This window comes from Lissotriton vulgaris, chromosome 6, assembly GCF_964263255.1.
Source record: "Lissotriton vulgaris chromosome 6, aLisVul1.2, whole genome shotgun sequence".
Lineage (NCBI taxonomy): Eukaryota > Metazoa > Chordata > Amphibia > Caudata > Salamandridae > Lissotriton > Lissotriton vulgaris.
The window spans coordinates 1,671,448,612-1,671,468,150 of NC_141694.1; the positions used below are offsets into that span (position 1 = coordinate 1,671,448,612).

The 19,539-nt window shown below is 44.6% G+C and overlaps 1 protein-coding gene across 1 annotated transcript in view; it reads right to left on the reverse strand.

Annotated features, from left to right (window-relative positions):
* NEK2 (NIMA related kinase 2) overlaps positions 1-19,539 on the reverse strand; it is a 216,246-nt gene that overhangs the window by 185,316 nt on the left and 11,391 nt on the right. The window contains exon 2 of the mRNA XM_086927845.1: positions 5,390-5,607. Coding sequence (XP_086783971.1) covers positions 5,390-5,607 — 218 coding nt within the window. The remainder of the gene's footprint in view (positions 1-5,389; positions 5,608-19,539) is intronic.

Below are 19,539 nucleotides of genomic sequence, written 5' to 3' on the forward strand. Positions count from 1 at the left end.
GTCGTCCGGCGGGGGCGCCGAGGTTGCCGATAACTTGGCCTGAAGTCTAGCGGCCCGACGAATCTTGAGGGTTTTCTTACACCGGAACTTCGAGCAGGCCATACACCTGGCCTCATCATGGTCCGGTGACAAACATTTGTTGCACACAGGGTGCACATCGAGGTGTGAGTACTTGGAGGTGCACACCGGGCACCTCTTGAACGGAGTTCGTTCCATGTCTGGAGCGTCGAGTAGGCCCGTCCGCGCCAAGAGCACGCGGATGGGTAGCAAGAGTTCGGAGCTGAGAACAGACAAAACCCGAACGAAACGATACCGACGCCCAGCCTAAAGACCTTTTGGTCTCGAGTTAGAAAAGTTTTACAACTATCGATTCCGACAGAGGGAACCGAAACACATCCGAACCCAATGGCGGAAAAAAACAATCTGGGGATGGAGGCGATGCCCATGCGCACTGTAGTCCAGGGGAGGAGCCACCTATCTCGTGATACTTCGAAGACTCTTCCAGGACAACAATGTGCAATCATCCGGACCCAACACTAGGCGGCGATCTATGCACAGATATGAATTCAGCAGCCCACATGCCTCGAACCTTGAGGTTCGTGGGGTCTGCTGAGGGCTTCTTAAACCGGGGTCTGACTTCTGCGTGTTTCCAGTCCTTGGGAAAAGTGCCGGTCTAGAAGGAAGTGTTGATGGTGCGTCGTAGTTCTGGAGCGATGGCGGCTCTGTGGTAGATGTGTGGCGGGCAGTGGATGCCTTTCATGGTTGAAGTGGTGTCTTCGATGGTGAAAGTAGTCCAGGAGGAGACAGCAGGCTGGCTGGCGTTGCTGGAGATGGGAGGTGGTTTCAGAGCAAGGTGTCTGGTCGTTCTTGTAGGTGGTGCGATCCTCTGGCGTTTTGCTGTTTCTCCAGTTCTTCTCGAGACGTCAGCAGGTGTGTCTGGATTCTTGGTGAACCAGGTGACCTTCCTGGGACGCTGCCTGTCGGAGTTGCGCTGAGATGTGAGCTCATCTGCTCAGTTGGAGACCCATCTGTGGAGTTCTTTGGCTGCGAGGTTGACGTCGGTCGAAGTGGTGGGGGTGTCACAGTGGAGCTGCTAATCTGTGATTTTGTTCCAGTTCCTTCTTGGAGGGAGCAGTGCAAGTTTGGGGGCGGCCGGTATGTCGACTTTGAGGTGTACGGAGTGGTGGTCAGTACATGGGGGTTGCTTGGTGTGGCTGAAGTGGATGCCGTTACCTGCTGCCAAGATGGGGTCTAGGGTGTGTACTGCCTTGTGGGTGGGTGTGGTGATGAGCTGTTTCAGGTCGTTGTTGGCGAGGTTGTAGCCCATAGAGGCGATGGCGTGGCATGCGAGGTCAGTGATTGTTGTGGTGAACGAGGCGCGAGGTCCGGGTGTGTAAGCAAGGGTGCCACGAAGTGTGGTACTAGGGCTGGTCTGGATCAGGAAATGAAGGTGTTTGGTGGTGGAGACTGAGTCATTTGTGGTGGAGGTGGAGAGTCCGAGGGTGCTCTTGTGTGCAATGGAGAGTCCTCCTCCTGTGCGGTTGGGGCGGTCTTTCCTCTGGATCTTGTATCCGTCGGGGATGGCGGTGGCAATGTCAGGGCGGAGGAGGCATTGATCCCCGGAAGACCCCTGCCCACACCACATCTTCAACAAAGCCAGCAGCGCCATCGCACCCCACCTCCGGAAAACCACCAACATCTCCTTCGAGACAGCAACCTTCCCGGAGAGCTGGAAGCACGCAGAGATCAATGTCTTACTAAAGAAACCCAAGGCGTACCCCAAGGACCTCATGAACTTCCGAGCCATCTCCTTGCTCCCGGCAAAGGTCATCGAAAAGGCCGTCAACTAACAACTGACCAGCTTCCTCGAAGAGAACATCACATTGGATCAATCCCAGTCCGTGTTCCGCAGCAACCACAGCACAGAAACTACACTCATCGACGACACCGACGACATCAGGTTCATGCTTGACAACGGAGAAACCGCAGCCCTCATCCTCCTGGACCGGTCAGCCACCGCACACTCAGAGCACGCCTCCACAATGCCGGAATACAAGAGAAGGCAGTGGACTGGACCACCTCCTTCCTCTCTGGAAGAACCCAGAGCGTCCGCCTCCCCCCCATTCCGCTCTGAAGCCACCGAGATCATCTACGGCGTACCCCAAGGCTCATACCACAGCCCATCGCTGTTCAACGTCTACATGGCACCACTCGCCCACGGTGCCCAACGGCACGACCTAAACATCTCCTACGCTGACGACACTCAGCTGATCCGATCACTCACCAAGGACCCCCACACCGCCAAAACCAACCTCCACGAAGGAATGAAGGCAGTCTCCGGCTGGATGAGGAACAGCCGACTGAAGCTGAACTCGGACAAGACGGAAGTCCTCCTCCTCGGGTCCACCCCCTCGGCCTGGGACGACTCCTGGTGGCCGACGGCACTAGGAGCACCCCCCACACCCACCGACCATTTACGAAACCTAGGGGTCATCCTCGACTCCACACTCTCCATGACGAAGCAGGTCAACGCCGTCTCCTCCTCCTGCTTCAACACCCTCCGCATGCTTTGCAGGATCTTCAAGTGGATCCCCACCGAAACTAGAAGGACGGTCACCCAGGCCCTCATCAGCAGTAGACTGTACTATGGCAACGCACTCTGTGCAGGAGCCCCCGGCCAAACTCCTGAAATGGCTCCAAAGCACCAAAACAATAGAGGAAGTGTAGAGGTAATGATAGAATCACCCTCCTAACAGATTTATCCAAACAAAAGGATTCTATCAACGTGTGATGTGATTAATTTTTGTCATTTTTATGCAATGTAAGTACGGTACTAGGTCAAACGAGCAGCCTATTTTTGCTACCTGTTTGTAGGACTTTAGGCTTACACCTTTAGAAACTGAGTATTGTCTAGTAGGGACCATTAAAAGGTCCTGATGAGTAAGTAGTAGGGGACTACTTATGAAACATGTCGACCAGGTAGCCAGCTAATTGCTCTACCTCAAAATCTCCTTCTTAATGTTCCCAGCCAGAGAAGTGAATAAAATATATTTTTTCTACTAGCCAGGGAATTTTTAACCCCCCTTTTTAATCTTGCACTCACATATTTAGGTCCCTACACCTCACTGATATCACCTACACTGCACCAACACATAAGCCTTCTGTCACAACAATCAGTGCTCCCGCGTAGCTCGTAGGTCGCAGCACGCCCCGCCACGTAGAGGGACGGGAAGACCCCCATGATGAAGCATGACACTAAGGGATCCTTAGTGTGTGAGGGGTATTTTAAAAGCACATGGTGCCCTCGTCTTTACATCCTAAAGAGAGAGCCTAGTACCGCACTTACATTATATAAAAATAACAAAAATTAATCACATCACACGTTGATAGAATCCTTTTGTTTAGATAGATGGCTCCAAAGCATCCAGAACGCCTCCGCACGCCTGATCCTCGACAGCCCCCGCCGCAGCCACATCACACCCCACCTGAGACCTGCACTGGCTCTGCATCAACAAGAGGATAACCTTCAAGCTCCTCACCCGCACACACAAGGCACTCCACGACACCGGACCTGATTACCTCAACAACCGCCTCAGCCTCTACACCCCCGCCTGCCAGCTCCGCTCCGCAGACCGCGCCCTCGCCACCGTCCTCCGCATCCGAAGAGTTACCACCGGCGGCAGATCATTCTCCCACCTCGCCGCTAAGACGTGGAACACCCTACCCATCAGTCTACGGCAGACCAAAGACCCCCTAACCTTCAGGAGACTCCTCAAGACCTGGCTCGTCGAACAGTAGCAGCCCCCCCCCCCCCCCAACTCCCCAGCGCGCGCCTCGAGACTCTCACGGGTAAGTAGCGCGCTTTACAAATACAATGATTGATTGAAAGAAGGCTACATCTGGTGAGAGTGTGTCGAGGAGGTCCCAGATCTCAACGGCGTGTCTGTGCAGGGAGCGCATGTTGAGGAGGATGCACCTCAGGGTTTCGGAGGTGTTGGCGCTCGGTGCGGGGGTGGTGGCCGCAAAGTGTGCTGATGGTGTTGAAGGTATGGCGGCAGTGACGGCAGGAGAACTGTCAGTGGGTGGTGCTCGGCATGGATAGTTGACAGTTGTTCCTCCCGGGGTTGAGTGCGAGGAGGGTAGAGGAGTCGTAGCGGTGGATGGTTGGAGATCCTGGGTCTCTGGCGCTGATCGCGTCGCAGACGGGCGGGTGCTGTATATTAAAAAGTGGAACCTGTACTCTCCAGCCCTGCTAACTGTGAACTGGACTACTAAGGTTGGTAGGTATCAGAAGAATCAGTACATTAAATCAGATTTAATGGTTACATCGATATCAATGTCACTGGTGGGCAAAGTGCAACTCTAGAAGTTGCCACTTTAGTTGCCCAAAGTTTCAGTCACTGGTTACTGATGTATACAGGGCTTGACCTGCAGGCAGCTTTCTGCTTTCCTTGGGAGACGTGCCAACGACGCCCAAAGGAGGATACAATAGTGGCCTTCATGGGAGAAAGGTAGCAGGAAGCCACACAGGTGTTAGCCCAAAATGCGAGCTTCAAAAGAGAAGCCACTGTTGATGGGTAAATGAGTAACACTTAGGAGAGGGGCACTCTATTGTTTAGGCAGACAAGCTGGCACTGAAGAGAGGAGAAGCCAGTTGTCCAAATAGCTTTTCCAGGGGCACGTACCCCTTGGCAGCCACACCTCTCTCTGGGGTGTGCGATTCCACCCACCAGGGGAAGCAGCACACTCTGTACTGACTGGAGAACATCAGAGCTGATAGAATGGATTGAATGACTTCGCAATAAATACGATTAAGAATCCAGTCCGTCTGCATGAGATGTGAGAATATCAACATGTTATGTAAATAAGTAGTAGTTGACATTAATACATGGTTAGAAAATATTTCACCAGCTACAGACCCAGTGACTAAGATGCTTTACCATTGAAGTAGCAGAACATGTTGTTGACTTAAAAGTCAAAAGTAATTTGCTGTCTACTGTATCATTAAATATCAAAGAGGCCCGCATCACTCATGACATCGTTATTTCCATTTTCCGAACCCAGGAACAGATACTAAAATCTATATGAGTATTAAGCATTAAATACAATGGAGGACATTTTCGTCTCTTCTAAAAACAAAAAAAAATGAAGCAAGCAGAAAGTGTGAAACACAAAATATGTAAGTATTTTCCATTTTAGCATATAAATTACCCTGAACAAAATATAATAAAGGCAGTTATTGGTTCTTTTTTGCAACCTATACAATATATTATAAACATAACAGAGCTCTCGTCGATCATGCATCCGTGTGAAACTTTAAGGATATTGGCTCAACAGCAAACTTGGTTTAATTATATTTAAACAAGGCAAAACACTTTCCAAAACGTACCTCTCGCTCACACATTTCTTAATTAAAGTAGCCAGGTCTCCTCCTTCACAGTATTCCATCACTATATAGAGTTTTGCATTTGTTCGATCTACAATCCTATCGTAGTAGCGAACAATATTTGGATGCTTCAGTTCACGTAGTACATTTACTTCAGAAACGAGCATCTGCTTCTCAGATTCAGACATGCTGCTGTAGTCCAGCTCTTTCCAAAGCAAGATCTAGTGAGGAAAAGAAAAATATCTGATCTTAATGTAAATGTGTAATTTTGAATGAAACTTACAATGGCAGATTCCAACAAAGCACCACCAGCTTTATTTTTTCTTTTTTAGATGGAAGACCTCCACTATAGGATAGCCAGAGCTCTATACATCAAGTTCTTTCCCACAATTCAATCTGACCTAAAGTTAGGAACCACCCAACGCACATCACTTTCTTGACTTACACCAATATAGGTTTTAAATGAGCAAGATGTCCTGTCCAATCCAAATTGTAAACCATTTTCTTTCTGCCCTGGGGCAGTTCCGAAAACCTTACATGCACGCAACATGTATACATAGCACAATTGCAAAATTAATAAAATAGAGAAGTGGAAGGTTGAAAATAAAGGGGACCTACTAAACACATAAAAGGAGGGAAGGAAGTGGAAAGTTGCAAAATGTGAAACTATATTTCATGGCGGAATCAGAAAAGGTTTATATACATTCCGGGTGGATCACCAGCTTCCTCATTATGTATGCCTGTCGAAGGAACTTGGTTGGCTATTTGCTGTGTCACATACAAGTTAACAAGCACATTTTGCACAGCAGTGTTAAAAAGGAAGCACTATGACATCATCAGCCCTAGCTGCGGCATAGCTCTTTTGTGTGGGTTTTTTAATACATTCAGCCATGCTCCTGTATAACAAGGCTAAAAAACATTAACAAGGCCAATAGCTCTCAAATAGGCTATACCCATTTGCTTTGCCAATGCATTTTTTCTGGCAGAGGGGGCAAGCAACAAGTGAGAGCGGTGAGGGGGACGGGGCAAGCACCAATGCACAAGGAGGGCAGAACAAGCGAAAAGGGGCAAGCAACAATGAGGAGTGGGACGAGTGTGGAGGTGGGGATAGACTATCTGCAAATACATGCCTTACTTCAACTAAGAGGAAACAAGCAGTTGCAATGCAATAGGTCTCGCATTAGGAAAGTTTGAGCTATTGGTATTGTAAATGACAATTTTTTTATTTATGTGTTGGTTTTGAAAATAGCGAAATTAATAGCTTTGTCATTTACAATGCCAATAGTTATAACTTTCGCAAACATGACACCTATAGCATTTGTAATGCAATATGTGTTGTATTCACGTGACTTAGATGTATTGATATTACAAATAACAATGGCTTTTAATTTTTTTAAATAATTAATACTTAAATAAAAGTTATTGTAATTTATAATGGCAATAGCTTAAACTTTTGTGAAGATTATGTTCAGTGAATTTTATTGTGACGAAAATCCAAGAACAGAAGTGAAATATTAACAACTTTGTGACATTTGTAATAAAGCTTTAAACATTGATAGAACATATTTGAACCAGTTGTTGTTGAATGGTTGCACAGATTGATGCTGTGGTGCCCCTGAGTGATGCTGTGGTGATGCAATAGATAGATAGAGGGCGGGCAATAGATGGATAGATAGATAGATAGATATAGTGAGGGCGATAGATGGATAGAGTAATTATGTGCCGTGTAAATATGTGGCACTGAGTCATATTGTTTGGAGTGTATGTAGCATTGAGTGCAGTGTAATTATGTGGCATGTAATTATGTGGCACTGAGTGGTATTTGGAGTGCATGTTGCATTGTAATTATAAAGCATATAATTATGTGGCACCGAGTGGTATTGTGTGTGTTGCATTTTGTAGAGTGTAATTATGTGGTGTGAAATTATGTGGCACAGAGTGGTATTTGGAGTGTATGTTGCGTTGAGCGCAGTGTAATTATGTAGCATATAATTATGTGGCACTGAGTGGTATTGTGTGGAGTGTATGTTGTATTCAATAGAGTAATTGTGTGGTGTGTAATTATGTGGCACAGAGTGGTATTTGGAGTGTATGTTGCGTTGAGCGCAGTGTAATTATGTAGCATATAATTATGTGGCACTGAGTGGTATTGTGTGGAGTGTGCGTTGTATTCAATAGAGTAATTGTGTGGTGTGTAATTACGTGGCTTGTAACTATGTGGCACTGAGTGGTATTTGGAGTGTATATTGCATTGAGTGCAGTGTAATTATGAGGCGTGTAACTATGTGGCACTGAGTGATATTTGGAGTGTATATTGCATTTAGTGCAGTGTAATTATGTGGTGTGTAATTATGTGGCACTGAGTCATATTGTTTGGAGTGTATGTAGCATTGAGTGCAGTGTAATTATGTGGCATGTAATTATGTGGCACTGAGTGGTATTGGAGTGTATGTTGCATTGAGTGCAGTGTAATTATGTGGCGTGTAATTATGTGGCACTGAGTGGTATTTGGAGTGTATATTGCATTGAGGGTGTAGAGTGTGTGAGGGTGCAGAATGTGTGAGGGTGCAGAGTGGGTGAGGGTGCAGAGTGGGTGAGGGTGCAGAGTGGGTGAGGGTGCAGAGTGTGTGGCCTAAAGTAGTGTGCGGGTGCAGTGTGTGTGGCCTAAAGTAGTGTGTGGGCACAGTGTGCGTGGCCTAAAGTAGTGTGTGGGTGCAGTGTGCGTGGCCTAAACTAGTGTGTGGGCACAGAGTGTGTGGCCTAAAGTAGTGTGTGGGCGCCAAGTGCGTGGCCTAAAGTAGTGTGTGGGCGCAGTGTGTGTGGCCTAATGTAGTGTGTGGGCGCAGTGTGTGTGGCGCAGTGTGTGTGGCACAGTGTGCGTGGCCTAAAGTAGTGTGTGGACGCAGAGTGTGTGGCCTAAAGTAGTGTGTGGGTGCAATGTGTGGGTGCAGTGTGTGGGCGGCCTAAAGTAGTGTGTGGGTGCAGTGTGTGTGGCCTAAAGTAGTGTGTAGGAGCAGAGTACATGGCCTAAAATAGTGTGTGGGCGCAGTGTACTAAAGTAGTGTGTCGCCTCATTTGTCAGCAGCGAGCGCAGATGCTCTTTGGAGGGTCTTTGCTCAGTTTTCATACAGCCTATCACAAGAGTCTGCCCATACTTGAAAGCAGGAAAAGGGCGCGTTCCTGAGTTGTGAACAGCTAATGTGAGAATGAGCTTAGAGAGCGAAGTAGTCTGCTGTAGGAGCAGCCTAAGAAGATCACCAGGAAACTACATGTCACCAAGAACGGATTTTACTGCATTCTGGGGGCTGTAGTTCTAGTTCACTTCTCTTGCTCTAACGTGAAAACAATGATTTCTATTTGAGAAAATATGGGCTGAAGCATTTCATCCTTGGTGATATGAGGTTATATGATAATCTGAGGCATTTTAGAAAGTCGTCCTTTCACACTGTGAATGTCACAAAAAATATTAAAATAGAACAAAATAGCAAATTACCAAGCTAATAACGAGTTCACAATTTAGTCTAACAGTATTGACTGACTCTAAATTGATTTATATGTAGATGTGATACAGCTCCAAGAGCTATTGTTTCTTTACAGCATCAAATACACATAGAAACCGATCAGAAGCATTGTGTAGCCAATGAAGCAGCCAACAGAATCAGAGGATGGAGGCAAAAAAGTGTTAGCTACGTGGACAGATGGTACGCCTATTTAGCATTATTCATTCATTGTATTAAATGCTTCACCTTATAGCCATAATAGCATATCCAACACACAGAAAAGTTTAAAATTCCACTTAGCACCATTAAGAACAAATGTAGAACAAGCATTTGCAATGTAATAGGTCTCGCATTAGGAAAGTTTGAGCTATTGGTCTTGTAAATGACAATTTTTTTTATTTATGTTTTGTTTTTGAAAGTAGCTAAATTAATAGCTTTGTCATTTACAATGCCAATAGTTATTACTTTCGCAAATGTGACACCTATAGCATTTGTAATGCAACATGTTTGTATTTACATGACTTAGATGTATTGATATTACAAACAATGGTTTTTAATTTTTTTAAATAATAATACTTAAATAAAAGTGATTGTAATTTATAATGTCAATAGCTTAAACTTTTGTAAATAACTTTTGTGAAGATTATGTTCAGTGTATTTTATTGTGACGAAAATCCAAGAACAGAAGTGAAATATTAACATCTTTTTGTGACATTTTGAATAAAGCTTGAAACATTGAGAGAACATATTTGAACCAGTGATGCTGTGGTGGCGCCGAGTGATGCTGTGGTGGCGCAGAGTGATGCTGTGGTGGCGCAGAGTGATGCTGTGGTGGCGCCGAGTGATGCTGTGGTGGCGCCGAGTGATGCTGTGGTGGCGCCGAGTGATGCTGTGGTGGCGCCGAGTGATGCTGTGGTGGCGCCGAGTGATGCTGTGGTGGCGTGGTGGTGCTGAGTGATAATGTGGTGGTGCTGAGTGATAATGTGGTGGTGCTGAGTGATAATGTGGTGGTGCTGAGTGATAATGTGGTGGTGCTGAGTGATATTGTGGTGGTGCTGAGTGATAATGTGGTGGTGCTGAGTGATATTGTGGTGGTGCTGAGTGGTGCTGCCGAGTGATGTTGTGGTGCTGAGTGGTGCTGTGGTGGTGCTGTGTGATAATGTGGTGGTGCTGAGTGATAATGTGGTGGTGCTGAGTGATAAATGTGGTGGTGCTGAGTGATAAATGTGGTGGTGCTGAGTGATGCTGGGGTAGCGCTGAGTGATGATATGGTGATGCAGAGGGCAGAAAGGCACAAAAAACGAGTCTAACATTTTGGTTTATTTTTATGTAGTACACTTGCAATAATGTGGTAGCGCTGGGAGTGAAAATGTCAACTCCAAATCTACGTTGAAAATAGACACCCATAAATAAGATTTGCTGCTGCAGAGAAATGAAGCTCCTTGGTGCTGAGCCAGCCCCGGACATTTTGGAACTACCTGAACAACCAATGGCTTTTGCCCACTATGTTGTACATGTGCGCTGTAAAGCCGATCACTTGTCCCTAGTTTGACCTTCTTTTTGCCAGACCCCAATCTGCAGCTTGCTTCTTCTGATGCTGTGGGTGGAGAGCAGACCTCAATAGAGCAGCCAGACACACTCTCCAAGCAACCTTTCAGTAAATTACAAACACAGGCAGCTGACAACGCCAATAGTCCTGACTTGTCGTTATGATGCACTTGTTGTATCATATATCTGGATGCAATGACAGAAACAGCAAAATACAAGTCAGGCGGCACACTATGCTGAGCACAGATTTTAGCTCATGCGTTTTTTAGCCACACCCCTAATTACATTGGCCACGCCCTTTGAGAGACCCCCAGTTTTTTCATCCCACTTAAAGCCCTGGCCACATGACTAGTAATTGAGTTTTGTTAATGCATGCAGCCACTGAGCTACTCTGACAGAGAGAAGAATACCTGAATGACCAGTTTACTTTAGATTTACTGCAAGTCATTTCACGCTAGTCTGTGGCATTATAATGGGACAAAAGTCCTCTTTGACTCAGGGTACGTTTCACATCCGAACAAACGAAGAGATGTCTGAAGCATTTCAGGAGTGATGTGGAGCTTCTTTAGAGAACACTTAAGTAGATCGCCTGTATGCTGAAGTCACTCGAGCATGCGCAGACTGCTGTAGGCATCTCCAGGGTGCACCAGCGAAAGTGTTTGAGTGTTTATTGCTAAAGCACTCAGAAAAGCTGTGCTTCACTGGGAATATTAGGGAAGAAGGGCCAAATTTAGAATAAGTACAAACACGTCAATGGTTTTAAATTTGACATATCACTGTCGGACATTCTGATACGTGATTTAGGGTTTAAAGCCACAACAGAAACTCCAAAACATTACTTTAGCCATTGATTTAAAAACACAAAAACACAAGCATTTGCAATGCAATTGGTCTCGCATTAGCAAAGTTAGAGGCATTAGTATTGTAAATGAACAATTTTTTATTTATGTTTGTTTTGAAAATAGCAAAATTAATAACTTTGTCATTTACAATGCCAATAGTGGTAACTTTTGCAAACGTGACACCTATAGCATTTTTAATGCAATATGTATTGTATTTACATGACTTAGATGTATTAATATTAAAAATAACAATGGGTTGTATTTTTTAAATAATTAATACTTAAATAAAAGTTATTATAATTTATAATGGCAATAGCTTAAACTTTTTCAAATAACTTTTTGGAAGATTATGTTCAGTGTATTTTATTGTGATGAAAATCCAAGAACAGAAGTGAAATATTAACATTTTTTTGTGACATTTGTAATAAAGTTTGAAAACGTTGAGAGAACATATTAGAACCAGTTGTTGATTGGTTGCACAGAGTGATGCTGTGGCGTTGAGTGGTGCTGTGGCGTTGAGTGCTGCTGTGGTGTTGAGGGGTGCTGTGGTGTTGAGGGGTGCTGTGGCCATGACTGGTTATGTAAATCACTCCAATGCCCTTGCTCCAAAGTCATCCTATATAAAACTACTGAAAAATAGTAAAAAATAAAAATAAAAAATAAAAAAAAGGTAATGTATTTATGTTTTAAGATTCTGCAATGGCTGGAGCAGGATAATTGAAAGGCACTCTTTATATAAAAACGTCCTAACGTCTTTTCTGTCTTGTTTAACTATTAGTCATGGATAGATAAAGTAGCATTAGAACACATTTTAAAGTGCTTTCACCTTACTTTGACGGTTAAAATATATACTTATCAGACAACAAATACTGACTTGGAGTGATTTTCTTCATTTTCATACCGGCTAGGATATTAAAATACCTGTAAAAAAACTGCCCATGTGCCAACCATAGCTAGATCGGGTATTGTGGCTTTTTGGCCACTTTATTTCACCTCACCCGCCTGGCCAAAATGCAGTACATTTAGTTTTCATCATTCTTACTGGTTCTATATGCTTTAAAACATTTACGTTAGCAACTATTTATCTAAAGGGGAGTAAAATGAAAGTAACAAAATGATGTTTCATGAAAGGCCACGATAAGCTAATACGGGCCACTATTTTGGGACTGCCAGGGCCCAATTGCAATCCCAGTCTGAGCATGGAAATTACCCACAACACAGCTTAAAAAACATATTGCACCAAAAATGCAAAAGACCCACTAAAATCCTGAAACACGGTATTCAATCTTTAGACTCACTTTAAAAATCTTAAATTAATGATTAAGCAGATTCACATCACTTGGCTTGACCTCCACTTACTACACAAACATCTTTTGAAAACAGGGTCTTCCAAAAGGTTATGTCGGCCCCAATCATTAAAGACGGTAGTGAATATCACGCGCACTACACCGGGCGGGTACGTAATGAGCGGGAACGCGGAAAGAGATGGGAAGCGCCCCTGTGTGCGCCAGCCCGAGACCTTTCTCTGACGTCACGCTCGGAATACAATCTCTTAGCCAGTGGCAGAGCACGCTGAGGATGCGAAGGGCGGGACTAGATCCAGCAGGGCTGTCAACTAGTATGGATCCCCGCAAACCTACAGCTATGTTATGAGAGTAAGCACAGTTATCGTCGTTAGCCACCTTGAGTGCGACGGCCATCTTCAGATTTACTACTTGTAACACTCTTGAGTAAAGCTTCTGTTAACCAGCGTGTCACTACTAATACAGTGCCCTCCAGCACTAGCAATATGGAAACATTTTGTTCTTTATATTTTTTTTCCAAAAACATAGCTGTAAAAGATCCCAACATTTTGTTTGATGACGTATTGGTCTGAAATTGTAATTTTTGAGGAATCTATTTCATTTCTCGGCAAGCTTTTTGCTTATGATTCTGCTATATAAACATTCTTCTAGTGCCTGTGCAAGCTATCGTCGATGGCTGCCATCTCAAGGTCAAGCGGTAAAATTGCCAGGTTGTCAGTTTAATTGGTCACGCCCTTATACTAACGGAGAAAATGACAAACTAGAAAGCATTTGCCTGACTCTAACATGGTTATAGCGGTGGAGCGTAGCCTCGTCCATATGTGCAATCTGGTTTGTGTAGTTCCTGTCACAGTTGCGGGGGTGCGCAGAGGGCACAGCCTGGCTGCCAGGGACTGGTAGGGGAGGGCAAAACTGCTCTCAGAAGCTCTGCGCGTTCTGCTGTAACCCCGCCCCCCTGCCTCCCTCATCTTCCTCCGTTGCTTCCCGGCCCAGTTTCACAGCCCTAGCCCCGCTGCCGTCTCTGTCGTTCCCCACCAGCACCATGCCGGCCGTGTCCAAGGGGGGCGGGATGCGGGGCCTGGCGGTCTTCATCTTGGACATCAGGAATTGTGAGTTTGTGGTTGCTTCATTTACTGGATAGAGAAGGGGGTAATTGAGGAATGTTGTTCACGGATTAAGAACTGTACAATAATTAGAGAGTTGTTGCTTTCACTAACCTCAAGAAAGGGTTACCTATTGTGGGCAAGAAGCGTGGCGTTCCCTTGGTTGGGATGGACTGTCTTCTGAGCAGGGTTGAGCAAGAGCGGTCCTTTTCACTAGGCTGGGTAAGGGCTGCGCCAATCACAGAAATGGTCAACGGATGGTATGTCTGTGTGATGCACTGTTAATTCATTTGGTCAAGTGCTCTTGTGTAACGGAATAAGTGCTCATGTAAAGCGCTCAATTACCTTCGGTCCAGTTCGCACTATGTGTAACTTACCACAAAACAAGCCACGCTCAGACGAGGAGGAATGGCAGCTGCTGGATGGCTTAATTCGGTTTGTGGAGGGCTTGAACCGAATCCGGCGGCGTCACCGCTCGGACCGGATGATTCGGGTGAGAGTTATTCAACGAATCAAAAAAAAGACAGGAGGGAGGGAAATAGAGTGAAGCAAAACTACGAAAGACATAAGAGATAAAGGGGAGAAAGTGAGGAGACATAGGGAACATAATTGAATGGATCAAGGGATAAATAAAGTTTAAAGGTGAACTTCACAGTAAGGGAATAAGATGAGCTGAGAGGAGGGTTTGGATACTGATGTGAAAACAATAGCAGATGTAATGGCCGGCGGGATTAGAAACACTGGAGAGCTAGAACAGGGAGTGCTATTGAGGACATTGAAGCAGGTGACAAACAATTGTGGAGTAAAACAAGAGGGAAGTAAGATGATGGGCGAAATGAACAGGAAAGGTGAAGAGACGTAATAGCAAAGGATGATGAGCATAGAGCTCTGTGCAGAAATGACAGGCAACAACAAGCCGTGATCGTGCACGCTCCCGAACTTCCGGTTTCGGGATGTGCACGCTCACGGCTGTCTTGGGGCGGGACTTATGTCTTTCGGAGAAGCCCGCGCCCACGGAGTGGATGGCCCAGAGGACCGGTGGCAGCAGGAGTGGTGGCTGAGGCCACTGATGCGGTAAGTGGGGCTTGGCACGTGTGTGTGTGTGTTTGTGTGTGTGTTTGTGTGTGTGTGTGTGTGTGTGTGTGTGTCTGCGCGTGTGTGTGTGTGTGTGTGTGTCTGCGTGTGTGTGTGTGCGTGCCTGCCTTCAGAAGCGCGTCCACAGACCCTGGTCGGCTCGTGCACCGCTCTGTCTCCCTTGACGAGCAACTCGGCCGCAATAGGTCTCGAGCGAGACCTAAAAAATGCATTCCGTTTCCTTCATGAAAGTAAGCCCAGTTTACCATATTTGCAAAACAACTAAAAGACAATGACAGTAATGTAACAATATCTGTCCTTTCATCCTGGAGACAACAAAAATCAGTTCCAGCGTTTAACAATTATTTGGTGCCAAGCAAGGAACAAGTAGTGATAGTGTGCAAATATAGTAGGTTAAAGTTCATTCTGCCTTTTTCTTCAAAATGGGCCACACGGTTTGTATATAAAAGACAACAAATGAGACATAAGCAATAAAAACAAGCTCTCAGCATTGCATGAGGGGGGGGCGGATTCCTTTGAAGTCTGATGCCGAGGCTCAGACAAATGGTGTGCGATGTGGCTGGCGATGTGCACGTGCCTGGCTCACATGAACTGTTCCTAATCCGCAGTTTGGGTAGACTTTTGAAAGCCTTACTATAATCTCGCCAAACAAGCATTGCTAAAGCAATACCTGAGGCTCAACCTAAAAAGTACCATAAAAGTCCTATGAACAGTTAAAGGACACACTGGGTAAGGAAGCAGCACTTGGGCTGTCTTCCAGTGGAGGGACAAACACAATATGAAGAAGTGAAGCCAGCAAACGCAGACATAAAGAAGCATGGAAATGAGGGACGGTGAACCCAACCAACTGTGAGCAATTGGTAGGCTCAAGCACCCTGAAAGTTAACAAAATATCTCACAACCGACAGCACATGCGCTATATCGGGCAAGTCAGTCAGGTTAAAGAAAAAAGTGCTTCCTACCATTTCAAATTCGAGCGGACCATAAAAGTCTGAGCAGGCTGAAGCTCCTAACTGACTTCATAAATTGGAAACAGGAGTAAAAAATGTCTAGGGTCTTGAGTATCAGCACCGGTGGCACAAAAAGACAGCAAATTTGTGTTGCTGGATTTATTCAGCACATTTTGCACCAAGCTGTTGCCTGCGTGCCTCTGCCAGACCATCTCCTTTTCCTGTAATTTGTGTTAAAATGTATTGTCATATGGTTTATCTTTGCTTTATTTATTTTCAGGTTATCCCTCTCAATGTATATTTCCAGGGTGACCAATTGAGATTTTAGGGCTTTGTAGTTGGATGCAAAAAAATACTGCATCGTCTGCCTAGAGACTGTCAGAATACATAGCATATTTGCATATGGAGAACAAGGTTGAAGCCTAAAGGCAATCTTGTTATTGTGTTTGCCTTCACCTAACAATTTTAATTGCCGACTCATTTTCATGGGATGATTGTTGACTTGTTTATGTAGTTGTAGGGAGTTAGAGAAGAATATATGGTCACCCAAACAGGTAACAATGCTGTTAAGTTATATCCAACTGACTTGTTTTTTTAAAGAGCCGAAACGTATAGAGCGGCTTATTGTCTAGGCATTTTTAGATTCTTCCTAGACTCTCAGCAGTGCAAAAAGGATAGGCTTGAGGCACCACAGATTAGGGATGGTGTCCTAACTGAATTAAAAGATATGGAAAGACTTTGGGTAGCCGTGGCTTCTCTATCAACATCTGGAGCAATCGTTTTCTGGAAGACTACTAGGAGGTGTAACATGGAAGAGTTTAAGACAATATTTGCCTACCACCGATTATCTTGATACTGAAACCAACCAAAGAGACCACACCGATTATCAGAAATAATCACCTACTTTCCACAATTAATGTAGACTCTAAGATTTTCATGATGGGCAGACTGAAGTGAGTAATGGTCTCTGTTGCATAGTGATCAGCATTACATCCTACCCCACAGGAATACAGTACATAACGTAAGACGACTATGTCACAGATTATCTGAAGTCTTAGATGGACCAGTATGTCTTAGCAATGCTGGATTTACAGGATGAGGTTCAATCGGAGGGTACTTGAACAGAAGGGATTTGGAAAACATTATCTAAAATGGCACAAGGTGCGGCACACGATGCACACTGCAAGAGTTTAGACAGGTTGAAAGTTATCAGAGTGAAGAGTCTTTGAAAGAACAGAGATGTCTGCTCTCATCCCAGGTGTTCTTGGAGGGCTGCTTAGGCAACTCTAGCCAGATATGGACCAGAGATTAATCTTTCCAATATTTGGGCATTCCAGCAGGTCAAGGGGAAGTGGACCGCGGGTTACTTAATACAGGCAGAGTTCTCTTTGGGTTGAAATGTTCAGTCGAGTTCGGAATACAGAACTTCAAGCAAATCTTTCCTGGCTAAAATGATTCTTACCATGTAGCCTATATGTCTATAGGTATCTTTGCTCACTATTCACGTTTATTCACAGAACTGGACCAGCTCTGGTTTTATTGGTCTGGGAAAGGATGCATAGCAGGGTGATGCTGGACACTTTGAAACGACTATGGCATCACATGGCTTAGGCCTTCCAGGCACGGCAATGGATTATATTGCATCTCAACAGATTTGATTTTGTCGTAGTCTGACCCACAAACTACGACAAAATCAAGGCCCCCCCGCTCTCAAGAAATTTATCACTCCTTACAAATCCTCAAGATCCCTCCGTTCTGACACTGAAAACCTCATTGTCGCCCCCAAATTCAAGAGAGCCCGATCTGGAGGAAGGCGTTTCTCAGTCCAGACGGCACGACTCTGGAACACACTCCCCCGAGTCCTGCGCCTCGAACCCCAATACCTCAGTTTTAGGAAGCAGCTCAAAACTCACCTCTTTCCACAGTGATTCACTCTTGGCCCTTACCCTTCTCTTTCATTCCGCCCCCCCTGTCCTTTTCCTTCTCTCCTTCCCTTGTCCCATTGTACTCAGGAGATAGGATTTTTTAGCGCTGGGATACCTCCGGGTGACTACGCGCTTTATAAAAATAAATAATAATAATAATAATAATAACAGCAGCACACAGTTACATAAAGAGGGAACAAGGACAACTGGGAGAATAATCTTGCTAACTAGACATTCCTTCAACATGGACAGTTTATAAATAGTGGTCAGTTGTCAACATAAATCCCGATGACTTTTGTGCTGTAAGGTCCACTAATTCAAAAAATTAACTTGTCATTGAAGAATTTATTCAGCAGTGTGACACCCATAGGTACCATGAGCAAACTTGCATACAAGCAGTGGCACCAGTAGCAACTGGCGTACATGTGAACAAGAAAGTTTGCAACTTCAACTAGGGGGAGCACTAAGAACCGTAACGGCTCAAATAATGGTTCTAAATTCAGAGCAATTTCAACCAGACAGAGGAATCAGGCTCCACATTGGGTTATGAAGACCAGCTATTCCATAATTCCAAAGAAGATAGATACAGACATTCCAAAGGCACAATAGGGTGGAGGATGAAGCAGGCTCATTCATCTTGACTCATGGAAGGGATTTTGCAGCCAACCAAGGCGCTCCCTTCCTTCTCTCAGGTACTTGGGCGCATGTAACTTTGTGGCTCCTAGACAGATTCAGTCTCTGAAAATGTCCTTGTAATGGTCTTGCACATCAACATGCTATATACGCAGTCAGTAAATAAACAGCCTAGGTTGAGAGGGCAGTAGCCACTCACCATATAGGGGTACAATTTGAGTTCCCTTGAAATCAGAGTCCAGTTCTGATTTATACAAAACCAGTAAACAAAAAGGTGTGTAAGACAGTAGAGTTCACTTGTGGGAAACAAACACATTTGGAAGCCCAAAAACTCACAAAGGGCATGGTTGCACAGCTTTACAAGGCCATGCAAAGTAATTTCATCCCAAAACAATTGATACCAAAGACCAATATGTAGTCCAGTATAAACATCTTTTTCAGTATGAACATGAATTGATGTCCCAATTGAAAAAGGAGGCATTCGAGATAGATAAAAGCGGAAAAATTCAAAGTGCAGGGAATACAAACTGTGGCTATGTCCATGATTTACAGACACCGACTACTGTTTTAGCTACCAGCTTTCCATCGAACTTTGTCAATGTAATATATATTTACAATAAAATAGCATGCTCCGGAAAACTACTGTAAAATATATTTGAGCAGGCTTGATTATTATCCGGCACACAGTGACATCAAACAAATCTGAATTGCATATCAATCACGTGCTTTCACTTTTAACTGATTATTATGTAAACTAAAAGTAGAACACCTAGAAAAAAGCATAATAAATCATACCACTACTCAATTACTGCATTGTAAGCAGTGCTCTTTAAAGGCGTGAATCTCCAGTTCACTTCTAAATTGGAGCAGAGTGGGGTGGTTTTGATTAAAAAAAAAAAAAAAAAAAAAGAAGAAGGAAGATGTTCCTGATCACGGAGGAATAGATGTAGCTATATTTTGCCTTTTTTTCATTTTTCACGTATTTTCCAACCAGTCTGAATTGTACAATGCAATAGCAATATTTCTGGGATCTTGCCACTGTAGGGGACAGTAAGGTGCCTGCCATGTTTCAAAAAACATCAATGACCCCCTCCCAAAGCACCTTATCTTGCTCTTGGATGCTCTCAGTTATTTCTGGTCTCCCACATTGTGTTCCTCATACTGAACACTAGTTTCTACACTGCATTATATCTTTGAAAGTAGAAAGGTAATTTTCCTGCTCAGCATTTTACGATAGGATTTTCCCGTGTCAA